General features: G+C 47.6%; 1 protein-coding gene across 2 annotated transcripts; it reads right to left on the bottom strand.

Moving 5' to 3' along the window:
* Positions 1-609: 609 nt before the first annotated feature.
* On the bottom strand, positions 610-11,674 carry LOC137782007 (voltage-dependent calcium channel beta subunit-associated regulatory protein). 2 transcript variants are annotated; one of them, XM_068571068.1, is made up of 11 exons: positions 11,449-11,674; positions 11,107-11,301; positions 8,814-8,885; positions 6,542-6,687; positions 6,312-6,373; positions 6,047-6,209; positions 5,782-5,962; positions 5,523-5,666; positions 4,852-5,050; positions 4,527-4,731; positions 610-4,442 (listed from the first exon to the last, which is right to left on the bottom strand). In XM_068571068.1, exons 3-11 carry the CDS (start codon positions 8,859-8,861, stop codon positions 2,627-2,629), a joined length of 2,964 nt encoding a protein of 987 aa, XP_068427169.1. In that variant the 5' UTR covers positions 8,862-8,885; positions 11,107-11,301; positions 11,449-11,674; the 3' UTR covers positions 610-2,626. The 2 variants fall into 2 exon arrangements, with proteins under 2 accessions (XP_068427169.1, XP_068427170.1); XM_068571069.1 differs by having other exon boundaries at positions 11,541-11,674.
* Between the last annotated feature and the right edge of the window lie 789 nt (positions 11,675-12,463).

Genomic DNA, 12,463 nt, shown 5'->3' with positions numbered 1-12,463 from the left:
AAGCTTTGAGATCCACCCCTGACCTGTTTTTGTTTTCCATTTCGGTTCCTTTTTCTTTTTTCCAATGAATATTTTTTAATTATTATTTATATAAAATATGTCCCAAACAGGCTATTTTGTTGGATGATCCTTTTGTCCTGTTTTTATTATTTTTTTTATGTCTTCTACAAGGTTACAATACAACTCTTCTTACTCTGATGTCAGTTTGCAGTCGGATCCGAGAACGTCGAGCCGCCGCCGTCACAATCGGTCGCCCCTTTTCTTTTTTTTCTTCCCCCTCCCATCGTTGCTGCTCTTTATTACGCCGATCACAATCAGCGGGAGCCCCGCCCCTCTCGTACGCAGCCGGGCCTGTCGTCAGCCCCTCGCTGGGAATAGATCAGAGAGCAGGTGAGTCATTATTCTGAGGGAGGAGGGAGAGAGAGAGAGAGAGAGAGAGAGAGAGAGAGAGAGAGAGAGAGAGAGAGAGAGAGAGAGAGAGAGAGAGAGAGAGAGAGAGAGAGAGAGAGGAGAGAGAGAGAGAGAGAGAGAGAGAGAGAGAGAGAGATGAGAGAGAGAGAGAGAGAGAGAGAGAAGAGAGAGAGAGAGAGAGAGAGAGAGAGTGAGAGAGAGAGAGAGAGAGAGAGAGAGAGAGAGAGAGGCGCTTCCCACGTCAGCAAGGTCGACGGAGAGAGTCTCTGTTCGACAAACACACAAGGAACCATCTCGTTTCATAGGCTGAATAATCCTCCAGCGGTATGGTCAGTGTGTCACTTCGTCAGCTCACAGGAGTGATGACCCAACAGCATGAAATCACAGGTTTGCGTCGTCCCTTTTCTCTTTTTTTTTTCCTCCTTTTTTTTATTTTTTAATTCACAAAGATGTTCGGTCCAAAAATGAAAATGTGCCTCGAGTTGGTCCCACAAAGTCTCAGCGTTTGTCAAGGCTGTGACACGTTTTAATCCTCTGCACTAGTCATTTACAATAAAACAGATGGTCCACCATGAATGAGGACGAAGTCGCGACACGTGTGTGTCTTCTAGCTCCGACCCAAATATCTGTGCGAAATGAAAAAGGGAGAAGCTCTACCCAGGTGACCTCACCTGTTAAGACATGCAGCAGTGTTCTCATGCTGAAGCGATATCATTTGACATGAATGCTTAACGAATAGTTTTACAAACGTACTGGCCCAGAGAGAGAAGGGGGGAGACATCTGCAAAGTATTTCAGGATGGGCTGCCCGTATTTTCTTTTTTTTCCTTCAATGCCAACAAATAAACAAAACCAACAAGGTGTTAGTTTGTCTCTTAATACTTTCTGACTTCCCCAGACGCCGTGTGGTCCTCAGCTCCAGGCCCATTCATGGTCTTCTTAAGCAATGATGACATGTTTTTCCCTTTTTTTTTTTTAGTGGGTAAATAATTTACCCAAACAGCTGTGCACTGATGGGAGTAAAAAGTGAATTTTGCAGCTCTATTTTCAGCCTATAAGGAGCACGGTATTTAAGATGAATGTGGTATTCAATCCAAAATAAACGATTGTGCGTGGCTCACTGTTTAAATTTGTTTAATAGTTTGACAACAATGGAGAGCTATAAACTACAGCAGGCGACGACTACACAGGTCATTCATGAGCGTAGGATGAATATAGTGTCAGTTCTGTTTTTTTTTAAGATTTGTTGACTATAAGAAAAATATAGAGTATCACCAGACGTATTTTTTTTATTTAGTAACACGGTGAGTTTATCCCGTTCACAGCCTCAACGCCGTCGCTGGACCATCTGTAAGAGGCTCCTGTGTCTCTTCCGTTATTATCTGTCCGTCCAGCACTGATGCAACACTTCACTCCAACCCACCAAACATCCTCCGTACCGCATCCTTAACTGTGATGAATAACGGGGACAAATAATGAACAAAAATCCTATAAAAATAGATGAAATATGGGTATAAAAAATTATTGATGCGTGATATTCCAAACTGTGTAGCGTGGGCATCAATTTTTACTTCTGATAAAGTTTATGCTCCAGATCTACAGATGTGGCTGCGAACATTTAAGTTATGTTTTTTTTTTTCTTTTACTTGGTTATCGCCAAATACATAAACCTCAAGCTTTCACAGAGACGTTTATCCTCGTGGTGATCAAGACGAGAAGGACACTTGAGGAGGATATGGTTCTTTTAAAAATGAGAGAAATGGCCGACAGAAACTCCATCCTTCTTTCTTCCCATCAAAGTGCTTTTTGTTAAGTCAAAACTGTACAGTATTCACACACACATTGTTTGGACATTCAGTAGCATGCTGAAAATTCCCAGTTAATTCTGAAAATATTACATTTTTCTAAAGATGGGTCTATTTTTTTTTTTAAGCCATGGAATAAATGCATTTTGATTTTGAAAATGGTTACCAATAAAAGGGGGCATCACATGTCACATGGCGTCACAGTGGAAATCAAGGTCTGAGTGGAAATGAGACCGTTAGTTCAGGGGATATTTGTGTTTTGATGCATCGGTTATTTACCCAAAATGTAAGTGAGACAAATGGCCGACTAACACGTGACGCTCGAAGCGCTGTCGACCCTTTAGTTCGAGTCCGTCGTCTATCATGGATGTGAAATTAAGTCGATGGAAAAAGATACGATTTGTTAGCGTGTCACACCGGGCGGAAGCCGGGCGAGGCCGCCGCCGCGCGCGACGCGCTGAGCGCTCGTGCCGTCGCCCCCTGGCCGAGCGTCTCGGCGCCGCGCAGGCCGCCGTACAGCCGCTCTTCCACCGACGCCGCCAGCTTGTCCGCCAGACTGCTCTCTGATAGAATCGCTTGACTGCTGTTGTTGTTCCTGTTGTTGACTCGCGGGTCCGTGTCGCTCAAAGACCGGACGCTTGTGCTTTCTGAGCCCTTCCCTGTCGACGCCTTGCAGCCGTGACCCTCGCCGGTCAACTCCGCCCAACTCTTCGTCGCGGCGGCGCCTTCAGGGATCGCGGCGGCCGCGCTTTCCGCCGCTCCCCCTCCGTCTTTGTCGTCCGCGCTCCCTTCGGCGGCTTCCTCGCACGTCGCGACCTCGCTGGCTTCCTCGTCCGCGGCGCTCGCGATGCGCGAGAGTGTGCTGTGGTACCTCGTGTCCAGAGGGTAACCGGCGCTGTCGCCCCTCCTCAGCGGCGTGAACCGCTGCCTCTCCAGAGACGGCGAGTACCTGCCCCCGGCGCCCGACCCCGGGTCGCTGTATTGCTTGTGTCGTTGCCACTGTTTACGGAGGTGGACCCTGGACCGGTGCCGGGAGCGCAGCGGCGAATCCTGCTGGTCGAACCGCGGGTCGTGCCGGAGGAACTCGTTGAAGAGGGCGTCCGTCTTCTCGTCGATGCTGTAGTCGCGGCGGCGGAGGCGGGTTTTGTGTGGAGCGGAGGACGGCTGCGGGATCGGCTTGATCAGCGGCGACATCGGCTGCGATTGGGACTCTGGAGGTTTCTGAGGTTGGAGGGATTTCAGGAGCTCGTGCGGTTCCTGCGGGGCGAGCGGCTGGCCGCTGGGTTGAGATCTCCTCTTCGGTTTCTCCGCCGTGCCGACGGCCATCTCGTCCTCCAGCTCCTCCTGGAACAGCCTGGCCTCCACGCTCTCGCACACCGAACCTTTCCTCCCGGAGCTGGTGAAGAACAACCGTCTCTCCGACGCCGTCTTCCCTCTCGGCGCTCCGGGAGTCCCAAAGAGCCGCATGTCCTCGGGCGCCCTGGACGGCGCTTCAATGGAGGTGTAGCCGCTGTCCATCTGAAGGAGTTTACGGTTCCCCGCCTCGCCCTCTGCCCCAGCTCCGCTTCCCACCTCGCTCTCCCCGCCTGACGCCCCTCTCATCCCTCCCTCCGGCGGCTCCCCGTCGCCTTCCCCCTCGGGCTCGTCGTCCAGGTCCTGGGACAAGCAGCTGTCCAGGCCGGAGCGAGCGCCCGCGCCCCCGTGGGACGAGACGCTGTCGCCGTCGCTGCGGACGGACTCCCGATCGGTGCTGCTCTGGTCCGAGGAAGCGTACTGCTCCAGAGAGGCTCGCAGACTCCAAATGTCTCTGTACAGCGAGGCCGGAGCCTCCGAGCTCTCCTGGCGAATCATGAAGGAAAGGGACGACCCTGAGCCGGCTCTCCGCCTGGCCTCGGCTCCCAGCAGCAGCTCTTCTCCTTCGTCTGCCTCGTTCGTGTTCCTCGCGTCTGACGCCCGCGTTTCTTTCGTCGTCCTCAACATGTCTTCGAACCTGTCCTGCGCAGCGGTTCCTCGTTCCACCTCAAACAGCTCGTCGTCTTCTACCGATTCCAGCTCAACTCCCACCGCGTCCGTTCTTGTCCCCGCACCGAACTTTGTTTCTTCCTCTGCTCCTGTCCCATTGGCCGTTGCCTCGTCTCGCCTCCGGCCACGCCAATCGTTCGTCGGCGGGCATGGATCCTTTCCTCTGGCGCCGCCGCCGACCTCCGCCATGGCCTCGAGTTTTAACCTGCAAAGACGGGGAAACGGTCGATCGTTCATTTTGGGAAATTTCATGGTGCGAGTTCTTGGGATTATGGAAAGGGATTCGAACCTGCTGAGGAAGATTGAGGACGTAAGCGCAGTGTCCGGTTGAGATAGAGACTCTGCAGAGAGGGACTGGAGGCCACCGGTCAGGACAGGGGACTGTGGGAACGACTCGATGACCTCATCTCGGAGGGACGGAGAGTCGTCATCGGTGTGATCGGTGGTTTCACTCGCTGCTCTCTGTCTCTGGAAGGGCCTCCTCTTGGGGGATCCTAGTAGAAATGTGCATGAAATTAAAGAATCTACTTGATGTTTTTTCTCACCTTTTTTCTTTTGCATAGTGTTACATCATCCACTAAGCTCACTACTCCATTCATGACACGTATCCAAACCTTTGGCATCCAGGCTGGCAGCCCGATGGCTGCTGTCAAACCTCCACTTCCTGAAGTACGGCCCCGCCCCCTCCAGACTGGCATGACGCCGCAGTTTGGAGAAGAAATGCAGAACGGACGTCTGGCCCGGAGCGTGAAACGACTCTCCCCTCACCTCGCTCTCGCTGCCGGTCTCCCCCCTGTCCCCGATAGCCTCCATCTGACAGAAGAGATGAAGGGAGAGGAGGAGGGAAGGCGATGAGACATTAAGGAGGGTCCAGGCGGACGAGCCGAGATGAATTGCGACGACGGGCAGAAGCGAAGCCCGTCGGCGGGGACGGCAGCTTGTCGTTGCTGTCACTCGGCTGCAGTGATGACGGATGTCACAGAGCATTAGTGGGTTTGAGCAGCTGCCTTTCACAGATCTGTGTATGTGTGGTACAAGCGGATCAATCCTCACGGAGGAATCTGGACGAATGCATGTTTCAAGCGGGAATTTAGAAACGTCAGCTGGAATTTAGATATTTTCTCTCAGACGTTCCTGAACGTCTGACCCTGAAATATTGACGTTAAGACCTCAGGATGAAAGTGTTCTGTTTGCCTGATAACAAAATCTTTTATTAAAAACACTGAGCGATCAAACGAGACAAAGAGTCTCGATGGTCCGGTGGGGAAAAAAAGGTTAAACTCACCGTCTGGCACCAGGAGTGCTGTGCTTTCATGGCTGATGCCGCCGGCCTGGTGTCCCGGTCCAGGATGGTGGAGTGGTGCGGGTCTCCAGGCAAACCGCCGCTGAGGCTCAGTCCCATCCAGTCAGGGACTCGTCTCTCAGTGGGCTGGAAAAGAGAGAGAGAGAGAGAGAAATCAACGCAGGCGGCACAAAAAAATGAGAAAAAACACCCGGATTTGGTGACATTATAGTGAGGAAAAGGCCCAGCGGCGAGGAGTTACCTGGTAGATGCTGAGGGGCCGTTTGGGAGCGGCGGTCTCATTGATGTTGACCGTGCTGCTCTCTGTCGAGTCACACTCCATGATGGTGAGGATCTTCAGGTCACACGGGGCTGGAGGCAGGTGGAGTTGGGTCAGCCGGGCCTTTTTCAGGTGATGGAAGTCTCCCTCGGTCAGAGTGTACCTGAGAAAGAGGACACGTCATTTCGTCTGACTCCACCAACAGCTCATCTATAAATTAAAGGATGTAAAGTCACTTCAACCGTACCTGCGTCCTTTTTCCTGAGTCGCCTTCTCCTGTTCGTAAAGCGCCGACTCGTTGAAGGAGACTCTGCGGCCCGTCGAGCCGGTGGAGACGAACCGTTCTGACGCTCCATCGTGACAGCTGGCAGCCGAGAGGCCGTCCGACTCATCCAGGTGGATGTTGAACTCTGAGCGACGACGAGAACGAGGGAGAGAAATAACGTGAGCGCCGACAAAGGCCCAGAAGACGTGTACGTATGTATGAACCTGAGAAAATACACAGCCGTGACCTTGGGTGGGCTGAGAATCCTCAGCATAAGTGGTGTTTGTCTTCTCGGGGTCATCGCTCGCTCTGAAATGGGGTCGAAGACAAAAGTGTCACTCCTTTGCAAACGTCCGGTCACGTCACCGCTTTCAACGCGGCGTTAATCCAGCGCTGTCACGAGCTCGCTGCCTCCTGTAATCCCCGTGTGTTTGCGGACAAATCCACACACACACACACACGCAGCGTGTCACCCACCTGGAGTAGCGCCGTCCTCCCATGCAGCAGCGGTGACAGAAGAGCAGCAGCAGGGAGAGCAGGACCAGCGTCCCGCCCGCGAACACACTCAGCAGCACCAACAGCAGGACATAGTTCTCCACCTGGCCCGCCGCCACGGGCACGTCCTGACCAACAGGAGAGAGGTACATTTAGTCTACATGCAACACACGTATGAGCTACTTTAACTTTAGTGATGTGATGTGGGAAGGAACCAGGTGATAATTCTCTTTCAGAATAAACATATTTATCAAGACATCCTCAAGAATAAAGACCAGTTTTCCAATCTCATTCTGATATCTATATATATATATATATATATATATATATATATATATATATATATATATATATATATATATATATATATATATATGGACCTCTGGTTTTGGTATTTTTTTATCTTCATCTTTTGCATTATAAACTAATACGAAGCGCAGAAAACGGCGTCAAATTCCATGTATGTGAAAGTGTACATGGCCATTAAAGTTGATTCTGATCTCCCTTAGATTAAAAAAAAAACACAAAACAAGGATAAAGTCCTGAAATTTGAATTTTAGACACTTTGAGTTTACCTGACAAGTGAAAAATAGATCTCAACCTTTTTTTTGCTGCATAAAAATCTGAAAATATGTGGCCCTATATAAACATACGGGCTTTCAAACCCTGGTCGCCTCTGTCACTGTTTCCACTTTAATGTCCATTACTTTAGTCACTTGTCATCGCTGGAGCTTGTAACTTAGTCCTTAAAAAGCACAAACACACATCTGTGTTGTCGTGTTTAGTTGTCGTGAGCTCTTGCTGAGGAATCTCTCTGTCGCATCACACTGACAGCAACGCCTCGTAATATTTAATAAGGAGAAAATTAACAGAAATACACTTTAAGTCCCGGCTTCCTCACAGTGATTCTCTCTCACACACACACACACACACACAACTGCTTTAGTCCTTCTGATTAATACTCTCGGTCTCGGCTGAGTGAGCTTGGAGGATGCTAATCGAAACGTCAGCGAGAGCCTTAATTCAATCTCCCTTCCTCTCCTCATTGAGGGAGGAACGAGCCTCCGCAGGCTAAAGATGGAAATCAGACGAGGTTGCAGACATCTGAGCAATCCTCACACCAGACGGCCCGACTTCTTCTTCCCATCAGTGTTAAAAGAGAGGAAATAATTGGTCTCTTTTCACAAAAGGGAATATATTCATCTATTGCAACACTTAGCATTGCATAACATATATATATATATATATATATATATATATATATATATATATATATATATATATATATATATATATATATATATATATATATATTATATATATAAATGAATGTTAAAGGGAGTCATCGTGCACAGATTCAAAGAAAGCAAGAAAGCTGAGCAGTGGAGACGTTCCTCACTGAGCACAGGCCGACCTTTAGATGATGAGGATGACCTCAGCAGAAGCGTCATCAAGGTCATCAAATGCTACTTGAAAGTCGGTTTGTCGAATGAAACATTGGTACATTTCATCATTATAAGGTCATATTCCTCAAACCTCATGTTCTCTTCGGACTCGGAAAAACCTGTGACGCACACACACACACACACACACACACACACACACACACACACACACAGAGTATATTTTACAATCATTAGATTCTATGTCCTACCTCCTGCCAAAGCCTTTGGGGAGATGCATTATAATGTGTTTGAAGCTGTATGTGTGTGTCTTGGTAGCATGCACAACTTGATACACGCATATACACTCACACACACACACACACACACACACACACACACACACACACACACACACACACAGCTTGTCAGAGCATCTGTAGCTTAATGCAATCTGCTTGTTTTCACGACCTCAGCCGAACAGGAGGAACAACACGATCAATCAGCCGGCGCGGCGAGGCCTCCGGTCTTCAGGCCGCGCTGCTAACACACTGCAGGGAGACTCAGCGCGCTCTCCCTCCACACGGACAGTTTAACTGCCCGATAATCACCTCCGCCGGATCAGATACTCTCCCCGGCCTCCAGGGGCTACAAGGCACACGAAGGCCCTGTTTCTGAGTAAACGCCTCTCTGGATACAGACCAAGCTTTCCTCCATTGCAGCTCCCACTGGGTCATGAGACCTGTTAGCGCGGCGCTAACTCACAGTCTGGACCTACTCCTGCTGCTTTTGGTCCAGTTTGACCTGTAAAGGTGTTGAGGGAGAGCTGTGACCATGTGGAGTTAGCGTTGGTAGCGTAGCCGCATACTCACAGTGGCGTTCTCAGTCAGACTTGTCAGAACGGGCAAATCATTGCTCATGGTCCAGGTCAGCGTGTGTGAACCCTGCAGAGGATGAGGAGGTGAGTCAGAGCCGCTGCTTCTTTTTCCACCATAACAGTTTGGATGGATGGACGGATGGATGGATGGATGGATAACTTTATAAATCCCCAAAAGGGGCAATGTGTTGTCATATAGCGCCCAACACTTTACAGACACCAAATGGGATGAACTAGATAAACTAAACACATGAAATAAAATATAAGAACAGGGATGACAGATATATACACAATAAAATGTATATTTATATGTATATATATATACACACACACACACACACACACACACACACACACACACACACAATAGAATACAAATATCAAGGAAAATCAATTAAATTACGTAAAGTAAATTGGTCCTTTTGTTTAAAAATGGGTCTAATGCCTCATTTCACACTCTCAAGATTCACTGACATCTCTTGAACAAACACTCACACACACACACACTCACACACACACATATACACAATAACCAAGAATATCTCATATGTCATAGACGATGCCTGTAAAATAAGACAGATATGTAGGAAAGGGAGAGGACTGACAATCCGTCATCTGTTACACAACTCGTGTAACATCGGTCCACAGTCGCCTCCCTGACACACACTGAAAAGACCGCCGCACATTCCCTCTCCATGTGAGAGAGAGAGTCATATTTTATGTAATAGGCAGCTCAAGGTAACACTGATGAGGACGATGAGGACGAAGCTCTCAGCAGCAGAGAGCAACAATAGAGACACACACACACACACACACACACATCATGATGAAGTTTGCTGAGGCGTTACCTTCACCAGCTTCATTCTTCAAGTTAAACACTTAATGACGTAGTTTTAAGGAGATGTGCTCATTTTTTAAGTGTTTGTTAATGAACATTATTCACTTACCATTATAATCCTATTTATAGGATTACAGCTGTTATAAAATAGATATCATATATTGTGTGTATTAGGGGAATATAAAGTAACTAAATCAAATATTTTAATAAAAAACGACTATTCAGACAGATGTGAAAACCTCCGTCCTCGTGTGCAGTGAATAACAAGTTAAAATGGTTTAAAGTTACCTTGGAAACGGTCTATTTGATTTTATTGTCCAAGGTTTCATAAATGCACTCACTGATACTGTTAGACTTTCCTTTTATTTCTTATCACAACCTAATAAAACCTTTAAATTATGTCACTATATTACTGACCTGTTGCAGCAATACATAACTCAGCTATAGCGGCTTCTTTTATGCATTTCTGAACTCCTGAATATTTCATTCAGTGTAAAATAGCTTCAAACGAGGCTCACCTGTCCTGTCAGACAATGTGAAATAAGATGAATTGACCCTCGTATTGTGTTCATTTTGTTGTTACTCAGCAGGTGTTGTGGGTCTGTTGGACCCGCTATATGTTTGGGTTTTTATTCAACACAATCAAACAATTTGATGTTAAAATACTCAACAGATGTTTTCTTCATCCCAATTAGAAGCAATATAAACAGCAAATATGGTGAATTAGCTGCTATCTATGTGTGTTAATGGGGTTTACATGTATCATCATTATGCTGATTTGGGGGGAATAAATAGTGAATAATAGTGTATTTATTTTTGTTTGTCATAGTATTAGCATTAATTTAAATATTTTGTATATATTCTGTCATCTCATTTTCTTTTTCTTTTTAATATAATTTTATTTCTGTATTTATTCATTTTTAGTATACTTTTATTTTTTTTGTTTTTTTTTGTTTTTTAGTATTCATTCATAACTTTTTCCTAATATACTTTTGAGCGGACTTAAAGTTTTCTAAAATGTTATCATCATTATTTGTACTATTATATTTGTTGTATTTTATTATCATCTAAGTAACCAGAATAAAATGGAAAATAAATTGTGTTTGTGTGCGCGCGCGTTTTTTTGTGAGTGTGCGTGGGTGCATGAGAGCGAGCGAGCGAGCGAGTGAGCGCGTGTGTCTGCGCGCGGGTGACATGTTCCATCCTCGCGTCATCTCCCGCGTGCACAGCAGGCAGCGAGACAGATGGACGATGCGGATCAGACGGACAGACGGTCACAGACTTTCATTCCATTAGCAGATTGTAACGCTGTTTACACCCTGATGAGCTCCATCACAGTGGGCTGAGGGGGGGAGGAGGGGGGGGGAGGAGGGAGGGAGGGAGGGGGTCACTGCATATCACCCTGACGAGTGTCTTGAGGATGGAAGCCTCCAGATGTGTCGTATCTTACGGTCTATGCAGGCGGTGTTGAGCAGCTTCCCTCCGCTCCGTGCAGGCGGACTACAGCGACCCGCTGCAGCCGGCGGCGCGCAGCAGCAGCGGCAGCCTCCTCAGCAGCGGCAGCAGCAGCAGTGGCATCTCCCTTTCTCCTCCGAAAACCCGCCGATCAGGGCTGTCCCGCATCTCTGCGTTGTCTGCGCGCAGCCTGCGGGGGAGGGAGGGGAAGGGGGACATCAAAAGGTAGTCGCGCGGGAACCCCCCCGAGGACGCGCAGCGCTCCAAACACCTCTCACTGGAAACACTCCGGTTAAGACACCTGGAGCCGGATGCTGTCACCTGTCACACATCTTACGTTGTTAAAGAGCAGCACATCACACCGCGAGCACGCCTGGAGGTCCGTGAGCTGGTCCCGGTGTGTGAGAGGGGACGAGGACGAGGACTCACCCGGCTGAAGACTCCGTGAGGAGCGGCGGTCCACCGGCAGCCTGCCCCGTCTGCATACTTTAATTTGAGCTTCAAATAGAGACTGTACTTATGAATGAAACCACCACGCGATTAGACACACCCACCGCCCGCTCCCCACGCCCCCACGTGACCAGCGCTGACGGTGTTGGTGGCGGTGAGGATGTGAGATGGAGGAGAGAGAGACTCATTCACAGCAGTTGCTCATGAATGGCAGCTGCTGTGGGAGCGATTCATTGGTTGAATATCGGAATTTTTTTTTTTTTTTTTTGCTGCTGTCGATCTAGACATGATTAATATGTTTAATATGCTCCGTTTGTCGTGTTTGAGTTTGCCTCTGTTGCTTTGTTGCGCGACACATTGCAGACAGATGGGTGTTGTGGACGTCGTTGTAATTCCATGTTTCACCACGCGGGGGCAGCGCTGCACTGTTGTGTTGAGGTTGACGTACTTGAGGCGGAAGTGCTTTACTTCTTCATGCAGCTTTTTAATATTGTTTTTCAGTCAGATCCAATCAAGACTCCTGCTAAATAAACAATAGTTTGAATTATTTTTTCTTTTTTTAAATACTTTATTTGATTCCTTTTCACCACAAACAGAAACCATATATGCAGAAATGAAAAACAAACAATATTAACTATAACAAAAAGGGTCTGGTTTGCTCTGTTCTCTCAAAAACATGACATTCAAGTGATCTTGAAATCTTTCTTATTACATTAACTCCTCCAAATGAGAGAATTTACATCATAAGATTGTTTTCTTTAATGAAAGGTTTGATCCCTTAATAGTGGTATCTCCTCAAATGCACAGTTGTATAAATAGATGATGTTCAGAACAAATATATTTTATATATACATCATCAACCTGTCCTCCATGGCGAAATGCATTGTTGTTATGTTTCATTT

Source organism: Clinocottus analis, unplaced genomic scaffold (genome assembly GCF_023055335.1).
Source record: "Clinocottus analis isolate CAN_PGR_092001 unplaced genomic scaffold, fCliAna1.0.p SCAF_11, whole genome shotgun sequence".
Taxonomy (NCBI): domain Eukaryota; kingdom Metazoa; phylum Chordata; class Actinopteri; order Perciformes; family Cottidae; genus Clinocottus; species Clinocottus analis.
Note: the sequence above shows the minus strand (reverse complement) of the source record. Positions and strands in the feature narration are given on the sequence as shown.